We start from the raw sequence: 21340 nt of genomic DNA on the forward strand, positions 1-21340 counted from the left end.
GCAATAGAGTTGGAAATATATCTCATTTTTCTTTAATCTCAGACTCTATACATGCCTCATCTGAATAGATTGTGTACATGTAGTGTGCCACTACTTCTACTGGACCCTATCTAAAATTCAACATGAGTGATAAATTTTGCTTGAAGCCATCTCTTGCATATATCCGACTCACTTCGTGGGATAAGACTTGATTGTTGTTGTATTTTGTTTTTCTGTTTGACTCAAAGCATGTTTGGTTCACATTATTAAATGCATTATTATGCATCATGACTGTTATGGATTTTGAGATTAATTTTGGGGCTAGAGTGATGTTCATCAGAAGTTGTTCAGAGTGGATCCTGGCCTAGAAGTAAATATTGAGAAATTAAACCATGTGAACTTAAATCATTTTGAAGTGTAGCTAGATAGTAAATTTTGAAAAATTAAAATTTAAAATGTGTAAATAACATAAACAACTACAAGAACTCTGCTTGTATTTATTTATCATTTATTTTCATTTAGTTACATAGATAGTACAAAAGGACTTCGAACACTATATTTATCATTTCTCCATGTAATTGATCCAAATAGATCTTCCTTTAGCGAGGTTAAATTGGAGAAAATAACTTGGTAGCTTATTTTTTTGCTACTTTTTGTAAATTGGAGTTTCTCTGGAATCAATTGGACTTTCACCCCACTAGGAGCATCAACGATGGCCGAGTAGACTGTTTCATCCTCTTCACCAACATTTGTAACAGTTCTACTCACATTCACACTTCCTCTTCCAGTGAAATTGGAGATTGCTATGGAAGGGTAATTAATATTGGAAATATGATCACGAGTCGAATCCTTGGGGCAGTTGAAATTATCAGGGACAGTTTTTGAAATAACCTTAATAGTTGTTGTGTTATATCCTATGTAACACAAGAAGTTCAAGTAGTCAGTGATGCTGGTTTCATAAACTAGCCCTGGTTGGAATGATTCAGTTGGTGTAATTTCCCCTGCTCCATAGTCATAAGGTGTGGCAATTGACCCTAAATCTGTTGTAATGGGACCCTTCATATTGTTAACTTGAGTTGCTGCATTTAGAAAAGAAAAAAAAAATAGGAATTTATTAGTTGATAGATATATGTCATATCTAGGATTACATTTTATACGGACATTGATTTGTATAATTAAAAACTAAAAGTCTGACCTGAGGTCATGATGGCTGATCTAATTGCAGAGGCACTCCAAGTAGGGTTTCTAGATTTGATGCTTCCTGCAAGGCCTGAAACATGGGGACATGCCATTGAAGTCCCTGATTCAACGTTATATGGTGATGGTTTTTTTCCTTTTGGAACATTTTCTGTGTCATTTCCGGTCCATGCTGCAAGAATGTTAACACCTGGTGCTGCAATATCGGGCTACAAAGAAAGAATTGTTGGTCTTGTTCAATGATGTGCATTGATGATCGTTAGTTTTAATCATATCTATATCATTACCTTTAGAATATTCTTTGTAAGATACGAAGGGCCTTTACTTGAAAAGAATGCCGCCATAGGTGCAGGCTTAGAATCTATGACTGTAACTGTTGGTAGAATTGTTGCTACTGGATTGCTTCAGGTTAATCATATGCAAAAATAAAATAAAATAAAATTAACTACTAATAAGCTGCCATTGTTGATTTCCAAATAAAAACTTTAAAATGCATATACCTTGTTGAATTGGCATATTGGAGGAGTGTGGCAACATCTTTTGATCTTACCACTGTTGCTGGGAAGTCTCCATAACTACGTATCATAGCTCCATCCTGGTCAGTAATATGAACAAGACCTAATCCACCCATCCCTTGCACCGTTTTAATTTTGTAATTGGTTGAGTAATCATCATCACTTATTTCATCACAAATGACAATCTTTCCTTTGACTTTTTTCTTATTTAATGAATTTGGGTGACATTGCCTGCATTTCAAAAATAATGTTAGTTTGTCTAACTTTAAAACATTGTGGTTATAGGATTTTCATTATGCACAATAGGAAAGTTTAAGTTTATTCGTTTTTTGAAAGGTTTTGAGCATATACCTTGCTTCAACTAAGTCAGCGGTAGTTTTTTTGGCAGACTCTCCGGTTATCAATGGATATTTGGCGTATTTTGAAAGTGGGGAATAATTTATGGCTTGACCCTAAAGTACAACAATTACTAAGCATAAAAAAATAGTTGACACTTTTCAAAATAAAAAGATAAAAATGGAACATTGTAGAGTGAGCGCTATAAATTTGTACCTTGATAACTTCGTTATTACCCAAGACAACGTTGGACTGAAATTCACGGTCAATAGTGGTGGCAGCAACGGTTAATATCCAAGGAGCATCATTAGTAAGTGTACTTCTCTCCGGTCCAGCATTCCCGGCAGCGCAAACCACCACGATGCCGCGCTCCATCGCGTGGAACGCTCCAATTGCAATCGGGTCAGTTTTCAAGTCAGGTTCGGGATCCGGACCCCCGCCAAGAGAGAGTGAAAGCACATCAACTCCATCAGAAATTGCATCATCGAATGCCGCAAGGATGGCCGAGCCTGAGCAAAACATATTGCACACTTTGTAAATTGCCAACCTCGATTCAGGGGACCCGCCTTTTGTCGTCCCTGCCGCAAGACCAAAGTATGACGCACCACTCACAACATTCCCAGCCGCTGTCGATGCTGTGTGGGTTCCATGACCATCCTTATCCCTTGTTGTGCCCGGTACATTATCATCCTCATCAAGGCGGTAATATCTTGCTCCTACTATCTTTCTAAAAATTAAAAGAAAACAAGTTTTAATAAATAAAATAAATTATAGCAGTTGTTACTCTAATGGACCCCACAAACAATGTAACTCTTCTCTCAAAAAAAAAAAAAAAAAAAACAATGTAACTCTAATGGACCCCACAAACAAAGAAACATAGATAAGTTTTATCTGATTTCCGAGGAAATTCTATACAATTAAAACTTTCGGTTGTTTTTTGTTTGTATTTTGTAATATTCAGTTACAAAATCTGAATCAAAATGAATTGATGATAACATGATATGTATGTGTGTGTGTGTTAAAATACATATTTTATAAAATCTATAAAGAATTACATTATTTTTCTCGGAAAGAAATTTATAGTATAATTTTTATCTAACATTGTAAAAAAATTATGCTACTAATGTATAATGATTAAAAAACACAAAAATAAAATTTATTTTTCAAGATAATACTACTAATATAATTTTTTATCATGAAGAAAGGAAAAATAAAATAAAAACAAAAGCACATGTCCTAAGTGATTGATTTTCAACGACCTGAAATTGATACTCAAACTAATTAAAATCATGTCTATTTGGTTTAGTTCAATTTGGAACTTAATATAAAAAATATATATACATCAAATCAATTAATTGGTTTGAACTAACTGTGCAGATTTACTGGAACTTTTTTCTTAATCCTATGATCATCAAGAAAAGAGGTTCTCACTTTTTTGAACTTGATCACTTGGTTGTTGGATCTTCGTATGATCTTGTAGCCCTAAGTTTATTTTCTTTTTATTGCTTTTCTTTTGGGGGTTTGGACTTTTCTATTGGGTTATGCTAGCTAGCAATTAAGTGCCTCATAGAATTATTAAGAAATATATAAATGAAAATATTTATTTTAAAAATATAAATCAACATTTGTCAACACCATAATTACATCATTTTTCTAAACAAAGTCACTTCTTTTAATTTTTTAAACAATGTCCTAGAAATATTTGTTAGCAATTTTCTTTTATACTTACCTGTTACAGTTGGATGAGTTGAAGTCTTTTGAGGTCATGCATGTGCCTTTCCAACCGGGTGGAATAGGACCCATTCCCTTGTCTGAAAAACTTGCTGCTTCTGGCCATATACCTGAATAATTCATTGTTCATTTAATTAAATAATTAAATGATGAAACAAATCAATCGAGTACTCGTTTTTTTGGTGTGGAAAACTAACCACTTTTGGCCATATCCATGAAATAGGATATGATATTTTGCTTTTCTTTTTCTAATTTTTATTTAGCTAATGATATGTTATGTACCTTACATACATACTCCTTTTATATCAATAATTAAAAAAAATTGTCAAAAAAAAAATCAATATTAAAAAATAGCAAACCTGAGTCTAACATGCCGATTACGACGTTTGATGATGAAGAAGTAGAATTGAAGAGTGTATTGTCAGTTTTGACATTAGTTTGCGAGTCGAGAAAATCCCAAGAACGTGTTGTGTAAAGCTTCAGGGTAGGATCTGGAAACACAGACACAACTCCAGGTTGTTGAGCAACTAAATTTGCTTCATTTTTTGATAGGCGGGCTGCGAAGCCTGAGAATCCGTATTTGTAGTTGTGTACTAGAGCTTTTTCATTCCTATACCATTCACATATCATCAATAATTAGTTAATCACATTTCACAATACTAGCTAATTGAATATCATATATATATATATATATATATATATATATATATATATATATATATATATATATATATATATAAAGACATGCACACACACAATTAATTAATTACCTTCTTAACACTGTGCTTAAAACATGGGCATGATCTTTACGAAGTGAACCATTTATTGAATCTGCAGCTCCCATATACACAATATAAACTTGATTGTCATTCTTTGATTTAGTAGGTAAGGATGATCTTGACTCTCCAAGAAGGAAGAGAGAGTAAAATATTAATATCAATAAAATTGGATTTCCTTTCATGTTTAGTACTCTTGAATTGAACTTAGTTAGTTTTGATGGTATAATTTAATTAGTTGATGAGTATGCTTGTTAGCTCCCCCGCGCACACATTATATATAAGAAGCCACGGGATAGTTAAAGTAAATAAGTTAATTAGTGCTTTGTTGTGTCAGCATTGGGTTATATGATTTATTTCAGAAAGTTATATCATCATAAAGGCATACTAATATGTTATTACCCAAGTTAATAAGTTATATCATATGCTAAAAAACCCTACTTAGCGATATCAAATTTTACACTTGGGTTTAATCATATTTTATCATATACAGTAGGGTTTTTTTTTTTTTGCAAAATCATATATAGTAGGTTGTTTTAAATTGTAAATACTTTGAATAAATAAAAAGTTGGGCAAACAATATTTTGAAATTAGGCTCCTTCAAAAACAAAACAAAAAATTATTTTAAGAATATATGATATTCGTGTGTTATTATAGAAGCTAACTATTGGGCAAATTTACAAAGCTAATAATTAACGTTATTTTATCCATTAATTACTTTGATTGGGTACAACAATTTTGATTTTTTATTTACAAAAAGTACAACAGTTTTGATATTTTTCTTTCTTTGAGCTTTTTTTTTTTTTTGGTAAGGACTTTCTTTGAGCATTTTATTAAATCTAAAACACTAATTTTAGGAGTCTTTTAGAAACTAAAGCAACACCATTTATACAAACAATAATACTCTGATCTTGAGATGAAAGATGAATTAGTTTCCCTATCCTTGCAATTAGTTGGAATAATTCAATGTCTTTTTAAAAATTGCGGGTAATGTTATTTCTAATTAAAAATTATAGCAAGCTAGTCATAAACATTTGGCATTCACTATATCATGACAGGTAAGTGGGTTTGTGAGGGAATAAATTGTGTGCAATTGTTGGCTACTGAGAAGGGAAGGTTGATCAAAATAGAAATTAATCATGTGCCCGTTGTAATTTTAAGGGAAATATGGCAAGGGTCATGCTAACTTGTATTTAAAGGGCACATGTTAAGTAACTTTTTTTTTTTGAAGAAACATGTTAAGTAACTTAAAAAGTAGAAATATTTTCTTAAATTTTATGCATTTAATTAATAAAAATAAAAAAATTAAATTCAAATGCATTAATTACAAAAAATTATTTTCACTTTTGACTCATTAACTTGTATCTTGAAGCATAAGTTAGCATAGTTAGCATTTCTTGTATGGTAATCTTACTAGACAAGCAAATTGGTAAACCATATCCATAAGTTAATTGAATTCGGCCTGAATGACCACTTTCTTAAAATTAGTTATTAAAAGCAAAGTTTCCATTGATTAAATGGGTTTGATCTATATTAAGCTAATTAGTACTAGGGAATATTTCAAATAAAACCAAAAAATATTCCTTTCACTTTAGAAATTAGTATTTCTTTTTCACATGATTTATTTCCTCAAGTGTCGTACTTTTATTAGGGCATTGGGAAGATTAGTATTTCTTTTTCACATAATTTATTTCCTCAAGTGTCGTATTTTTTTTTTTTGGTACAACAAGTGTCGTATATTACGGCATTGGGAAGAGAGAAAAATAGAGATATTTCTTAAATCATATTCAAAATAGACGAAATAAAACCAAAAAATAGAGATACATGATTTCAATTCTAAATTCTAAAAATCATATTCAAAATGCTGGTAAAGTATATTTCTTAAATCACTTTTAAAAAGGTTAGAGATTTTTTTCGTAGATAGACGAAATGGTAAAACCATTATAAACTCACACACATAAATGGAGGTGTTGGGGTTTGAACTCCAATCATTGTGTCCAGCCTAATGATTTCGGCATTTTGTCGGTTGAGCTAGGACTTATTAAACAAGGTTAGAGATATTTTTTTTTATCAAGTAGCCTAGTGGCTAGAGCTCACACATTTTAAATATCAAGTAGCCTAGTGGCTAGAGCTCACACATTTTAAATGTGGAGAAGTGGGGTGTAGGGTTCGAACCCCTGCACCTGCATAAATTATGCGATGTCCCTACCAACTGAGTTAAGCTCACGAGGACAGGTTAGAGATATTTTAAATTCCTATAAAATGTTTTTCATCAACACATTATCTCTGACCATAATGCAACTTATGCAAGTTCTCGTGGCAACCATGTGGACTTCTTTGCTGAAAGATTTCTTATTAACTTGGTGTTTTTATTTAATTTAATTATTGGCTATTATTATAATTGATTTTTTTTGGCATTAACCTCTGATTTTCAGGAAAAATGGATATGATGATCCAGAGTTCGATCAGAAGGTAAGTAGAGTCTGGTCAATAATTGTTATACTCAAAAATCGAACTCAAATTCTTTTATACAATTCGTCTTTGGTGGAGTTTATTAACTATTTAAATTTAATTGTATAATTGAAATATATTGAATGTTGGAATTCAGGATTTTAAAATAAAATATCTGAGAATCAAATAGTGTGAACATAGTTTTAACAAGAACACTAAATTTACTCGTAGGGATTGCCAAAGTTTGGTTCTGAACCAAAACTATGTGTGAACCAAACTGAACTGTTTGATTCTGGACCAAAACTATGTGTGAACCAAACTGAATTGTTTTTTCAGTTCGTTAAACCAAACTAATCTGTTTTGAGTCAACTCGAACTGAACCAAACTGGTTCTTAAACTGGTGAAATGGTATGTTATAAAAAAAAAAATTAAGGCACTCTCATACACACTTCTTCAACACATTTCAATGGTAATTAGCCACGTCATCCACTCTTTTTTTTCTAACGTCTTTCTCCCTACTTGTCAGAGTTACTTTGTTAATCATCATAAAACTAAAGGAATATTCATATAACATAGGTGCAGTTTACCAAACAGTCGTAATCAGAGGATTCGAAATACCTGATCTCATCTCTCCTTTTATTTTCAAAACAAATTTAATAGTTTTCTTGCTTTTATGCAAATCAAACCAACTCCCTAGACAACCCTTAATTTTACACATCCTTGATAATAACCTTATTGCTAATTTTGAATTAACACAGTACTCGTTACGAACTTTGATTTATTATTTCGATACATACACTTGATAAAAGTTTATCAAGTTTTTGGTTTTTCTCTCTCCACCTTCTTTCTCACATGGCTTGTTCATTGCTTCTTCTTAACATTCAGGTTGTTCATTCACTGTTATAATTTTGTTATATAATAATGTTTTTGCTCATTTTATACACAAAATCTCAATCGATCTCACAAAAATCAACAAGAACATCAAATTTCAATTGTGCAATAGATAAACAACAACAACATGAAACAGAAATCCAAGGTTGCTGTTGACGGAATAAATCAGAACCCTACTCCACCAATGTTGGAAAGGGGCACTTGCACCTCAAGGATGTTGTAGGATTTTCCAGATCTTATTCGTAAGAAAATTTCAAGTTGGGATCTACGAGATTATTGATCGGGTATGTTTTGGTTCCATGAGGTTTTCAAGTTGGATTTATTGATTTGGGTATGCTTTTCAGATCTCATTTCCTTTTCAAAGTAATTTTTGTAACTTCGTGGGTTAACAACGGCAATTTGTTACAGAAGAAAATAATTGTACCAGACATTCCAATTATCCAATGCCTTTTGACATATGAAACTTGTGAAGAAGAAACAATTTAGTAGGAGTAACAAATATGAAGATGGGAGGTAAAAGTTCAAATAATAATAAAAAAAAAGTTAAAATTCAAAGTGTGTGATTGAAACAAATAACTTGATGATGTGGCTGCTTATTATTAGTGTGTTAAAAGAGTGTGTTAAAGAATGTGATCCTAGTATTTCTCATTTATAAATTATAAAAAGGAGCGCTGCGTGACAAGTTTTTTAACAAATCTTATGGGCGGCATTGACATCTATAAATTGGAGCCACGGTGCAAGCAGCACAATTTGATTTAAGGCTGCTGTGTAAGCAGTGGCGCTGGGCACAATTTGAGCCACCGTGTATACACTGCTTACAGAGTAGTGTTTGTACTGCAAGTTTACTGAAACTTAAATATGTTTTGGCAATTCCACAAGGAAAATTGCTGTTGACACATTAGAGAAGGCTGGGACACACATGTAAAATACGTTTTTGCCCCCTCGGCAGTTAACTGCCGAGGAATTTTAAATCCGGCTGCAGCCGAGGATTTCCTCGGTAGTTAACTGCCGAGGTTTTCTGAACATAAACAACACGAACAGAAGCAGTTCCAGTTTCATTGTTTTCACTTCAAACACATCCAAATTCTCTCCAAAAGCACATTTTCACGGATTGCAAGTCAATCATCACCACATTATCACAAGTAAGTACCCTTAATCATTGCAATGTTACTGTTAGGTTGTTTAGGTTTATTTTTTAAAAAAATTAGAGTAGTTTGCATGTGGTCAGGGTTGATTTTAAAATTGACAATTTAATAATTGCATGTGTAGTTTTTGAATTGATAAACGAATTTAGTTGTTGCCTATGATGTTTAAATGATAATGTGGCTTTGAATGGTGGCAAATGAACACAATTTGAATATGTTTTATACTTTGCACACATAGTGTTTGATAAAATGCCTCAATGACAATTTTATTGATTATTTAGTTAGTTTATGTTATGAGAATTATATTGAATGATGTTTAGGTTATGATGGAAATGTTGCACACAAATTATATTGTAATGATGATTATATTGAATGGATTTAGGTTTAGTTATGTTTATGTTTATGGAAATGTGAATGTTTATGTTGAAATGATGATAATAATGATTATATTGAAATGATGGTTATATTGAATGGTTTTAGGTTTAGTTAGGTTTATATGAATGATATTAGGTTATGGAAATGAATAATGTGTTTGATTATGTTTATGTTTAGTTTAGGTTTAATGTAAATGTTTATGTTTAGTCTAGGTTTAATGTGTTTGCTTAGGTTATGGAAATGATGTAAATTTTTTAATTGTTTGTGTAGACATGGCCGATTAGGAGCCCATTGATCCATCTAAGATGATTGGTGGTAGGCGTGCGATGACTCAAAGCCACCGGAGGGAGAGGCAAAGGGGGCACATCCCAAAGAGGGGAAGAGGTCGGAGGGCGGATGGTTCAGGGACTTCTCAGGCATCTGAGGCTTCTCAGGCGCATCCTGAACAGTCGCAGGTGGTTGACCCGACCCAGGAGGTGGAGTACCTGAACTATCAGGATCACCATGATGTGACTGATGGTGGGTACGACGAGCAGTATATGCCAGAGCAGCCTCATATGCCAGGGGAGCCAGACGAGGATGACATTGCTATGGCGGCTGCCCCGGAGGTGTTGCCTACGGACGCTCCCTTTCCTGGAGGACCGCAGGACATATCTTTGCTTCACTCTTATGCCATGTGGCATTGCCGCTTTGGTATAATAATGATGACGTAAGTATTATTTTTTTAAATGTTCTTTCTTTATGTTTAATTATGTGTGTGTTTGTTTAATTATTTTCTTTATTTTTTCTTTCTTGATTTAATATGTTTTCTTAAAATGTTTTCTTTATATGTTTTCTTAATATGTTTTCTCCATTTTATATGTTTAATATGTTTAATTATGTGTGTGTTTGTTTAATTATTTTCTTTATTTTTTCTTTCTTGATTTAATATGTTTTCTTAATATGTTTTCTCCATTTTATATGTTTAATATGTTTAATTATGTGTGTGTTTGTTTAATTATTATTAATATGTTTTATTTATATGTTTTATTAATATGTTTTTTTTATATGTTTTCTTACTATGTTTTTTTTAATTATTATATCAACTTTTATTAATATGTGATTTTCTTTATATGTTTTCTTTATTTTTATTTTAGCATTTATTAAGTTTTAAATGTTTACATTGTTTAAACTATGTTTATTTTTCTATTTTTTCAGTGCCGCAAGAAGCGTTTTGTAAAACCAATTAATCATGGCCCCAAGATTTTGAGTCTCGGACATCCAAACCCCAATCAGAGATGGTTTTGGGATTGGCTTAGGGAGAGTGGCTTACATGATTTGGTATACTTGGGCTACGCCACTGTGCCTCACGCTTTGCTGATGACTCTATGCGAGAGGTGGCATTCCGAGACCAACACTTTTCACATGCCTATGGGGGAGATGACTATGACTTTGGATGATGTCGCATGTCTTATGCATGTCCCGATTGAAGGGCGGATGTTGGGCCACCGGAAGAAGATGCTGAGACATGAGGGAGAGGCACTACTGATGACTCACTTGGGTGCGTCGAGGACGCAGGCAGAGAAAATCTGCAATACTGAGTATGGTGGATACATTAGTTATCCAAAGCTGAGGGAGTTTTATACGACGCACCTTGGTAGAGCCAACCTTTTGGCGGATACACAGGATCCAGAGGAGCTGGAGGAGTTGGAGAGGGTTAGGACTTATTGTGTGAAGTCCTACCTTCTATACTTGGTTGGATGCTTGTTGTTTGGGGATAGAAGCAACAAACGCATCCAGTTGATCTATTTGACGGCTATGGCAGACGGCTACGCGGGGATGCGTGCTTATTCGTGGGGAGGGATGGCACTTGCATACCTGTACGATGAGTTAGCTAATGCCTGTTTGCCCGGAGACAGGCAGCTTGGGGGAAGCGTGACACTGCTCACTGTAAGTAAAAATTAAATTTAAATTTTTGTTATATCTTTTTGTTATATTTTTTTGTTAACTTTAATTTTTGTTGTTCACTATTATTACTTTGTTATATTTTGTTATATTTTTTTGTTAACTTTAAATTTTATTTTTCTAGTTAACTTTAATTTATTTATAAATTTGATTTGTATGGTTTGTGCAGGCATGGTTTTTGTCGCATTTCCCTAAGTTTTACACTGTTGATCCAAACCCGGACTACATTGAAAATTTACCGGTTGCGGCGAGGTGGACTCTTCAGAAGGGTCATGGAGAGGGGGCCACGTATCGGATGGCACTTGATCGGATTACGTTTGATGACGTATGTTGGAGGCCGTACGAAGGGCACAGGGAGTTCCAGCCTTTCGAGGAGGTCTTCTGGTATTCTGGCTGGATCATGTGCGGCGATCGTAGGGTGTACCGTCACCGCCCGGAGAGGGTATTGAGGCAATACGGATACGTCCAGTCGGTCCCTAGACCTCCGACGGATGTTGCAGAGCTGACACCGGCTGAGATTGTGCAGGCCTTCGTCGACTTCCGCCCTCGCACGCTTAAGGCGGCTGATTGGGGTGAGGAGGTAGGAGAGCAACCATGGCGTATGGCAGAGGGCTATGTACGATGGTACACGGTTGTGTCTCACCCTCAGATTTTGCCACTTCTCCCGGGAGATGTTCCGAGGCCTCCAAACGAGGAGCAGATCGTTGCAGAGCAGTGGGAGCGGTACTAGGCGAGAAGCTCCCCTGACACCTATGACATGGTTAGCGGCGTTGTTGCCCATGCTGATGAGTTTTTGGGTCAGGAGGTGATGAGCATGACCCCTCAGCAGTTGTATGCGGCCTTGCAGGATGTTAGGCAGCAGATCGCGCCGATCATTACCTGGAGGAGAGCCCAGAGACCGAGGAGGAGGCACCAGCATGACCAGGATCAGCAGTAGGATTAGGACTACTAGTATTTTTAGGATCTATTTTTAGGACTTGGTGTATTTTCATGACATTTGGCCGTTTTGTTAGTACTTCCAGTACATTTGTTGTTACTTTGTTTGGATGACATTTTTTTATGACAATTTCTCGTTTCCGTATTATATTTTCAATTTCAATTATGTTTGTAATTTTATTTGACTAGCTTTATGGTTTGGCATCGAAACAATGTGTTTACAATGTGTAAAAACACATGTAACAGGTTCTGCCTGCAACAGGTTCTGCAAATTCTGGGTTCAGGACGACTCGGCAGTTAACTGCCGAGGAAATGATGAAACCGGCGGTAGTAAACTGCCGAGGTTTTCCTCGGTACTAAACTGCCGAGGTTTTCCTCGGTACTTAACTGCCGAGTTTGTTTTTTTTTAATTTTTTTTTGTTTTATTTTGTTTAGAATAGAATTGTGTTAGAAGGAAAATTCTTTAAAAATTATTTTATGTTATTTAAAATATTGCGATAGAGTGAATTCGAATAAATATTGCGATAGCGTGAATTCGAATAAATATTACAATAGCATGAATTCGTTCGAATAAATATTGTGATACAATAGTTGGAATGTGCATTCCAACTACAACAATTGTCTTACCTCTGAAATGGGGTAAATTCAAACTTGCCAAACAACAAGACTCAATCATTTCGCTCCGCATTCATGCTTTCCTTTGAAAAGAATAAATTTTTGTCAGGCTTGATTTAGATGATGGTATTCAAGTGCCAACGAAATGAGGTCCATTCCTTGACACTTAATACCATCATCTAAGCAAGCCTAACAAAAATTTAATCTTTTCAAAGGAAAAACATAAATGCGGAGCGAAATGCTTGAGTCCTCCCCGTTTGGCAAGTTTGAATTACCCCATTTCAAAGGTAAGACAATTGTTGTAGTTGGAATGCACCTTACCCTAACTAAAGACGATCTTCTGGCGGAATCAAGTTGTTGATGATATCTTCAGTTGATCTCAGCAACGTCACCCGCATATCGATCCACTGGAACTTGGTGTGCTCCCAAAACATACTCGTCGCGTTTTCGTCGTTCTTTAACTCCACCCAAGTGAATGATACGCTCCCCTCGTCGAGCTTTGGACGTTTATACCTAACATTTTGCACCCTCCTTGTGTCTCTTGGGTTGACTCCTTGGTTGAATTCATTCAGTTGATCCTTGAGATCTCTTAACGTTACATCAAGGCACCGAACCTTCAACCTCTGAGGTTCTCCGCCGTTGAATGTTGCATGAACGTCGATCCATCCGGCCATTGTTTCAAATCTACACACATAGAAATTTAAAATAATCAATGAAAAACTCATTCAAACATTTCATCAAACACTTAATGTGCAAATTATACATAGACTATAAAAATCATAAAAATAACCCTAAAATGTAATTGTCTAAAAAAAAAAATTAACGTAAAATATAGCAAAATTATTCAAATTATATTTACTCTTAAAATAAATCATATAGTCTTACTAAAATAAAATAAAAATTATAAAACACCAAATTAAAAAATAACCCTAAATTTTTTAAATTATAACATAATCATCATGCAAACATTTTAACAAAATTAATCAACTAACATCTAATCTAAAAATGATTTATAACATGTAAATCTAATTAAAAACTAAAATAAAAAATTAATTTAAAACACCAAATTAAAATATAACCAATAAACTTTAAACTATAACATAAACATCATACAAACATCATACAAACATTTTACTCTAAAAATGAATTATACTATGTAAATCTAATCAAAAACTAAAATAAAATAAATATACTCAAAAACTAAAAAATAAAAACATTTATAACAACTAAAATTTAAGTTAATAGCATTATAATTACTTACTTGTGATTTTGTTGAATAAATTTGGTTGGATTTGGTTGGGTTTTTTAGAGAGATTTGTGAGAGAGATTTGAGAAAAAAAATTTGAAGATGTGATGAATAATGGAGATGAGAGAGCTTCTGTCAGACTTGCAGCAGAAAACCTCGGCAGTTAACTACCGAGGAAATCATCGGCAGTTAACTGCCGAGAGGGCAAAAACGTATTTTACATGTGTGTCCCAGCCTTTTTTAATGTGTCAACAGCAATTTTCTTCCACAAGTGATTATAGGATGGATACACAAGCAGACACGGTAAAAACACTAAATAGCATGCGAGAAAGTGGCCAAGTGGGTAATCAATATACCTGAAAATATTTGATTAGTTGACAAAAAGGACTAATCATATGCATTACTAAGAGCATTACGCCACAACATTAATCAGGGCAATCTCATATGACAAAGAAACTTGTGACGTGTGCTTTGAAGTTTGAACCAGGAACTTTCATTGCCTAAGACAGACATAGCACCTACGAGTACAAAATAAAAAACATAGCATGTTCTTATTAGTGGTTAATTCAGCTAAATGGTCTGAACTTACCACATCCATTTCATTTCGATCTTAACCATATCATCACAACTCCATGCCTTAGATCCAAATGTTGTTGTGATCCTTGAGTAACTTGACTACACACCGTAAACAAAATGAACTTCCTTGTAACATGCATTCTCCCTCTAACAAGTACTATAATAAAACTGGCCAAAAAAGTGTCTAAAGAACACTGCCAAACATGTTTATAGACAACATTGGTGTCTTGTGGAATAAGTCTCCTATCAAGAACAACTTTGATAACAGTGTAGTATAGAAATGAAAGGTAAGGTCAACAGATCAACCAATGCAAATGAAATTCGACAAATAACTCAATAAATAAACTCAACCTCAATTCATCAAGTTATTTCAATTGGTAAAATATTTTACTTACAAGCTATACAAAACCAAAAAGATCTGCATCCGTCAAAATTCTAAATTTTTCCTTTCTATTTCTAATCAGCTTCTTTTTGTCTAAGACCAGCATAATTCCTTGAAATTCTTATTTGTTAAACTACTTGACTTGACTCGACTACTACCAAAATTGATCCGGGTGGTCATGAAAGAATTGAACGTTCAAACTTCCTTTTAAAATTAAGACTAACACAGTTAAATACTGTAATGGGTTAGGTATCGTTGGTTGAGGTAAATGTTTTAATTGCCGCTCCCTAACTGTATAGAGAGCCGAGACTAATAGGGCGACGACGCTCATGCAGAGTCCCCATTTGTGGTAGCATCGGAATGTTTAAGCACAGTTGCTTCATCTAGTGTGATCTTATCAAAATCAGCAGCTATGGTACTGCAAGTTGAACCAACCGAGGATATTGAACTAGAACCAACTTGTTGGTAAACAGGGGGCAAAAACCTCTCCCACTCATTACGCTTCCTCAGTTTGTCACCCTGTAGCAAAGTTCAGAATATTAGAAAACCAATAAAAAACTTATAATAAAAATTGTAAACATTTGAAAATATGCTATTAAAATGTACTTCAAACCTATACTTCCACCACAAATAGAAAATAGGCTTAAATAAGTAAAAGGTCCCTGTAAGTTCGCGCGTTTTTGGTCTGAATCCCTGTATCTTTTTTTGTTGCGAAACAACCCTTGTATTTACTTAACCTTTTGAAATTGGTCCCTACCGTCCGTTTCCGTCAAAAAAACGCACTGCTGGCTAACGGACGCATATGTGGCACTTGATGAGTTGGCAATTGGTTAGTAGAGGGACTAAAACCAAAAACGCATATTTACATAGAGACAAAATCAAAAACATAATCATCAAAATTTGAAATTTAAAACACATTCTTTCCACCTTCTTCCTCACTCTGTTCTTTCTCTCTTCTTCATTCCTTTCATACTCACCCTCTCATAGCTTGCGCCCTAACACCAAAAACCCATTTCCTTAAACAATGTCTTCCCATTCCATTTGTCAATCATCATCAATTGAGTTGCCAATATGTGGTTGCAAAAAAATTATGAGGTTGTTCATCTCCAATTCACATGACAACCCTAAAAGAAGATATTGGAAATGTCCAACCTTTATGATGAGTGTGTTGTTATAATAGTTTGTTTTCTGTTTATTTTCGCACATTTTAATGTAATTAATAGCTGCATATGTTTGATTTTCTTTTGGTTTTCGCACATTCCGCACATGTTATAGCTGCATATGTTTGATGTCCCCGCCTGTTCTTCACTATTAAATCTAGCAAATATTTGTTTGGAATGTATGGAGACTTAAATGCAATCTTTGTTGAAGTTTTATACTTCATTTAGAATGATGCTGCTCTAGACCTAAAAACGTATATATATACACTCTTTTCTCTTAAACACTCCTCAAATAGTCACAAAGCAGCTTGCAATAGCTGCTGGTTATGTTTCACACAAAAACAACCTATTTTTCTCTTCCAACCTCTAGCTGTTGTGCAAACCTTTTCTCTCTAAACTAATCCAACACAATAATCACTTACAAAAGTTGAGGATGCCATTTCAAATGAAATTCTTGATTGACCTTTTTCAAATGAAATTTAAAATTATCCATCTTTAGCCATTAATGATCCATTGAAGATTATACTTAGTAGAATGTAGGGTAAATTCGGTAAGTGGATGGTTCATTATATATTATGAATGCTACATGTTCCCTATAATTGTTCATGTTTGGGTGGCTTGTTTTAATTATTGAGGGAAGTAGATAAGTATTAATGTCATGATAGATTTCACAGCTGCTAATCATCTCTCAAATTGCAACAGCAAATCAAAGGGAGTAGTTCTATATACTCTTTTTTAGTTAATCAAACCAGAAGTCCAGACCATTTCCTTGGCCATTGCCATTGGGTATGATTTGTCAGAGCCCTGTTAGTTGGTTTTCGTGCAAAATGACAGCATCATGATGTATTTGCACAAACATCAGCATCATGATGTATAATATAAATGCTAGTTTCCTTAAAAATTAAAAGTGAGTTGTTCATTTAACCATACAAGAACTGCAGTTAGAAATTTGCACGCGCATTGATATAGCTTTCACTCTTTAACCTTTGAAGACCCTTCAAATAGAAATATTTGATAAGTTCTGTTGGTTTCTCTGTTTTAGTTAGTGCTTAACTAAATATTCGTAAAATAAGTTATGAGAGGGTGGGTATGGAAGGAATGAATAAGAGAGAAAGATCAGAGTGAGGAAGAAGGTGGAATGAATGTGTTTTAAATTTCAAATTTTGATGATTATGTTTTTTAATTTCGTCCCTATGTAAATATGCGTTTTTGGTTTTAGTCCCTCTACTAACCAGTTGCCAACTCATCAAGTGACATGTATGCGTCCGTTAGCCAGTGGCGGAAAGCAGAGACCAATTTCAAAATGTTATGTAAATACAAGGGTTGTTTCGCAACAAAAAAAGATACAGGGACTAAAACAAAAAAGCGCGAACTTACAGGGACCTTTTACTTATTTAAGCCTAGAAAATACAATAGAACAATAAAAACTTACATTTACTTCCACAACCGACGAATTTCTCAATGAATCTAGTATCAATTCGGTATTGTTTGTCAAATTTATAACCTGAAAAAAAAAAAATATATATATATATATATATTAGAGAAAAAACAACTCGATAGTGCTTGAAAACCTATTTGCACTTGGTAGTACAATGATCAATTCACGACATATACTATAGATTAAACAGTTAAAAGCTCAATTAGTTTGTGTAGATTATTCATATTTTTTTAACAAAATCTAGTTTTTATTTTTGTTTTTTTCTTCAACTCCTTTGTTAGGTGATAGTATTTCAACATAACTACATCTCAATTCTCAAGTAAGTTGCTTTATGGTTAACTAAATGAAATTCTTCATAAATAACAACTCATATTTAAAAAAAAAATATTAAAAAAAAAAAATCTACCAAAAGCAAATGGCTAGTGAAGACCTAAAATTACGCAATCATGAAATCAAAAGGTATATCAGATAACAACAATATAAATAAATTGTAGCTATAAAATATCAATTCCGACATAGTATACATGTATGATATATCCAAAGCTCACCAAAGAACTACAATTAACTTACTCGCGGGAAATTTGCAATCAAAGAAATTGGAACCCAACCATGTACGTCCATGTTCGACTTCAGAAATTCATCATTCGCCAAATTAACATCACTATCAAAAAAGAAATCAGTAATGAATAGAAATTCAACCCACACATTACTATTTCAAGACAGGCTAAGTGAGGTAAGAAATCACCTAAAATAATAATCAATTTGTTTGAGTATTATACTGGGTGGGGGAGTGGTTGGGGGAGTTTCTTCCGCAACTGGAAAGAACATCGCCGGAGGAGGTGCATGGGTCAAGAATGGCATACCTCCAAAGGGTTCAAACTGTAGTGTTGGATAATAATAGAATTCTAAAAAGAAAAGGACAAAGCATTAGTTGTGTCTTGTGGTGGAAATACAATTGAAAAAACAAATTGATAAACTGACCATGAAACCCTGCATGATTTAGAAACGGTCTCATAGGCTGAGACCCTAAATAAGCAGAATTGGGTAGTGTAGGCCTCAGAAATCCCTCTGAGTGCATCCTATGTTGGGGTGCATGAGCATCTCTAGTGTTCATTGTATTTCCTGGATCTTGATTGCGCCTAGTGCCATAATTGTTACGTGGTCGGTGCCCAAAATTACCCCTGTGACTGTGCTCATCTACAGGCAGCCCATAACCCCCAACTGGTGATCTTGGACCCCAGCTATTATTGTTCTTGTAAGACTGAACCCCGTCAACCAAGAAAGTATTAGGAGGGATCTGAACCACCGGAAATGGTGGGGCAACTGATGGTAATGGTGGAGCAACAACCGATGGTTGATGATTAGCTTGAGGAGGGTTAGATAAACTGTTTGACAAAGGACCAGGCTTATTGTTATTGTTGTTGCCTCCTCCGCGCTTCATCGGTTTTTGTCTGTTAGCCACACTATGACTGTGATTCATTGGAGGAGTATGTCTTGCATTAGCAGTAGTGGCAGTGGCAGTGGCTTGTTTCTGAGGTGAGTTTGATGTAACAGGCCCCTACAAAAATAACAGCGAAAACATATAATTCAAAAATAAAGAGATTATAATGTAACTGATGAACCTATAAACACCTCTCATTATTATTCCATAGATTAGTTCTAATGTCATATTTACCACCATTTTTTCAAGATAATCACAAATCAATTATATTCCATCCAAAAAACAAATCAATTATTATTCTTTCACTAAAAATGAAAATAAATTAATACATTTTTTTTTCTCTAAAAACTAAATGAACAAAAACATAATTAGGAGGACCGTTATGAGAACCTAACCTGAGAAATGGAGATTGATCCGGCACCATCGGCGGCAGATGTGAATTTAGCAGAAGGCTTAGCAGACAAAGCAGGCCAAGAGACAGCACCCATTACATGACTGACCTCAGCAACAACGAGGCCATTGGATGTGTTCTTCCAAGCGGGTTTTTTAGGGTTAGCGTTAACCACATTGTTAATCTTATGATTAGCATTGGAGTTGTTGTTATCTACGACAACAGCAGCAACTAGATTGGCTGAATCTAGAGACGATGATGAAGAAACAGACTGCGGCGGAGGAGGTGGTGGCAAATGATTGTTGAGTGGTTCGGAGGAGGAGGAGGAGTCAGCACCGCGAACAACCAGGGCCCACGGAGAAGCAAGGTTTTTTCGCGGGAAATTAGTGGTGGCGGCAGGGTTAGAGGAAGAATCAGATGCGGTGGTAGTAACCATTGCCAATTAGGGTTTTCTGATTCTGTGAAAATGAAAACAGATACAGAAAGGATTGAGGATTGATCGAATCGATCGATCAGTGTATGGCGAAATGAATGAAAAAACAAATAGCCATATCAAATTGGAGGGGAATGAAATGGATTAGGTTAGGATCTTGGTTGCAGAGGTGAGACCATCTTGTTGTCACTCTCCTCAACAACACAACACAGAGCCATGGTTTCTTCCTCTTCCTCTTCCTCCTCCTGATTTACGGCCGGCCCTCAAAATCAGGGAAATGACCATATAATTGTCATTACAAACCTAATTAAACTCTTTTTTCTTGTTACATTAATTAATCATAAATTCTAAACACGTTTTTCTTTTATATTTATGTAGTACTCCTATCTACTTAAACTTTTGTATTCAATTTTTGTTTATCTTTTTGCTCAAAAAAAATTTTTGTTTATCTTTTTTTACAATTTTATTCTAATTTATTTAATAAAATATAATGCCTTCTTCTAAAAAAAATTATAATACCTTAATTCTTAAAATTGTGCATAATTTGCTTATGTTATGCTGCGTTATGAGGGAAATGTGTTGAAGGTTGAAAATGAATATGGTTGGGTAGCGGTTTATGACTTTTTTTTAGCAATCATTACAGTATAAAAGGTTTTAGGTTTGACTTGATACAATAAGAGGTTACTAATTCAACAGATATATATATTGTTGGGTCGTGTTAACTTGTGCCCTTAGGGCACAAGTTAAGGATCTAAAAAAAGAATTAAAATATGTGTGTTGTATTGAAAAAATAAGTTTTTAATTTTCCAAGACATTGAATGTACAATTTTCAAAAATAAGTTTCTACATTTGTCTTCTAAACTTGTGTCTTAAGGGCACAAGTTAACATTTCTCTATATTGTTGCATCGAAATAAATCTAACTGCTTTAAAATTATGGTCCTAAATTTATTAAAACAAAAATTGTGACTAAATTAATTGACATAGTTGTCATAGATAAATGGTTGGTTGATCGATAGTGAAAGTCAGATAACAAGTGGTTTAACGAATTTTAGAGAGGTTATGATAACATTTTAAAAATAGTGGTTTGGTCAATCAAAACATAAAACCAATTTGTAAGGGAATTTTTTTTTTGTCTGCCCTGAATTGAAAAAAAAAATCCAAATCTACCCCACATGAAAAAGAAAGTCCAAAAATGCCCTATTTTTTGTCTTTATCCTTATTCCCCGCAAAACCAATTTGGGGGGTGTCATTCCCAGCAGTTTTATTTTGCGGGGAAGGGCCTATTTTGTCCTATTATGTTTCTGGGCCCCCGCGAAACTGACTTGCGGGGTGCCCTTTTCAGGTTTTTTTTGCTTTTTATACCCCAATTTCGGGGTACACC

At 34.3% G+C, this 21340-nt stretch overlaps 3 protein-coding genes across 3 annotated transcripts; 1 reads left to right on the forward strand and 2 right to left on the reverse strand.

Moving 5' to 3' along the window:
• Positions 1-456: 456 nt before the first annotated feature.
• On the reverse strand, positions 457-4808 carry LOC146943015 (CO(2)-response secreted protease-like). Its single transcript, XM_085757108.1, has 9 exons — positions 4529-4808; positions 4118-4368; positions 3757-3868; positions 2244-2754; positions 2043-2143; positions 1677-1922; positions 1464-1578; positions 1175-1385; positions 457-1058 (listed from the first exon to the last, which is right to left on the reverse strand). Exons 1-9 carry the CDS (start codon positions 4717-4719, stop codon positions 502-504), a joined length of 2295 nt encoding a protein of 764 aa, XP_085613234.1. The 5' UTR covers positions 4720-4808; the 3' UTR covers positions 457-501.
• Positions 4809-9701: 4893 nt separating this feature from the next.
• On the forward strand, positions 9702-10109 carry LOC146943016 (uncharacterized). The gene has a single exon (XM_085750077.1). The coding sequence runs from the start codon at positions 9702-9704 to the stop codon at positions 10107-10109; it is 408 nt and encodes a 135-aa protein (XP_085606203.1).
• Positions 10110-15054: 4945 nt separating this feature from the next.
• LOC146943017 (la-related protein 1C-like) lies at positions 15055-20237 on the reverse strand. Its single transcript, XM_085757109.1, has 6 exons — positions 19530-20237; positions 18675-19251; positions 18439-18598; positions 18264-18354; positions 17688-17759; positions 15055-15614 (listed from the first exon to the last, which is right to left on the reverse strand). The coding sequence occupies exons 1-6, from the start codon at positions 19959-19961 to the stop codon at positions 15423-15425; spliced, it is 1524 nt and encodes a 507-aa protein (XP_085613235.1). The 5' UTR covers positions 19962-20237; the 3' UTR covers positions 15055-15422.
• Positions 20238-21340: the final 1103 nt, after the last annotated feature.

Source organism: Medicago sativa, chromosome 3 (assembly GCF_051527215.1).
Source record: "Medicago sativa cultivar Bolivia chromosome 3, Bolivia_mono, whole genome shotgun sequence".
Taxonomy (NCBI): Eukaryota; Viridiplantae; Streptophyta; class Magnoliopsida; order Fabales; family Fabaceae; genus Medicago; species Medicago sativa.

What these genes read in the sequence shown, in the direction of transcription:
- LOC146943017 (XM_085757109.1), bottom strand. Translation starts at nt 19,961, where the DNA reads ATGGTTACTACCACCGCATCTGATTCTTCCTCTAACCCTGCCGCCACC. An exon ending in GATCAATCTCCATTTCTCAG is followed by an intron (nt 19,252 to 19,529) that starts GTTAGGTTCTCA and finishes TTATTTTTGTAG; the next exon opens with GGGCCTGTTACATCAAACTC. An exon ending in TGATTGCAAATTTCCCGCGA is followed by an intron (nt 17,760 to 18,263) that starts GTAAGTTAATTG and finishes TTTTTTTTTCAG; the next exon opens with GTTATAAATTTGACAAACAA.
- LOC146943015 (XM_085757108.1), bottom strand. Translation starts at nt 4,719, where the DNA reads ATGAAAGGAAATCCAATTTTATTGATATTAATATTTTACTCTCTCTTC. An exon ending in AACTCATCCAACTGTAACAG is followed by an intron (nt 2,755 to 3,756) that starts GTAAGTATAAAA and finishes TTTAATTTTTAG; the next exon opens with AAAGATAGTAGGAGCAAGAT. An exon ending in TTACAAAGAATATTCTAAAG is followed by an intron (nt 1,386 to 1,463) that starts GTAATGATATAG and finishes CTTTCTTTGTAG; the next exon opens with CCCGATATTGCAGCACCAGG.
- LOC146943016 (XM_085750077.1), top strand. Translation starts at nt 9,702, where the DNA reads ATGATTGGTGGTAGGCGTGCGATGACTCAAAGCCACCGGAGGGAGAGG.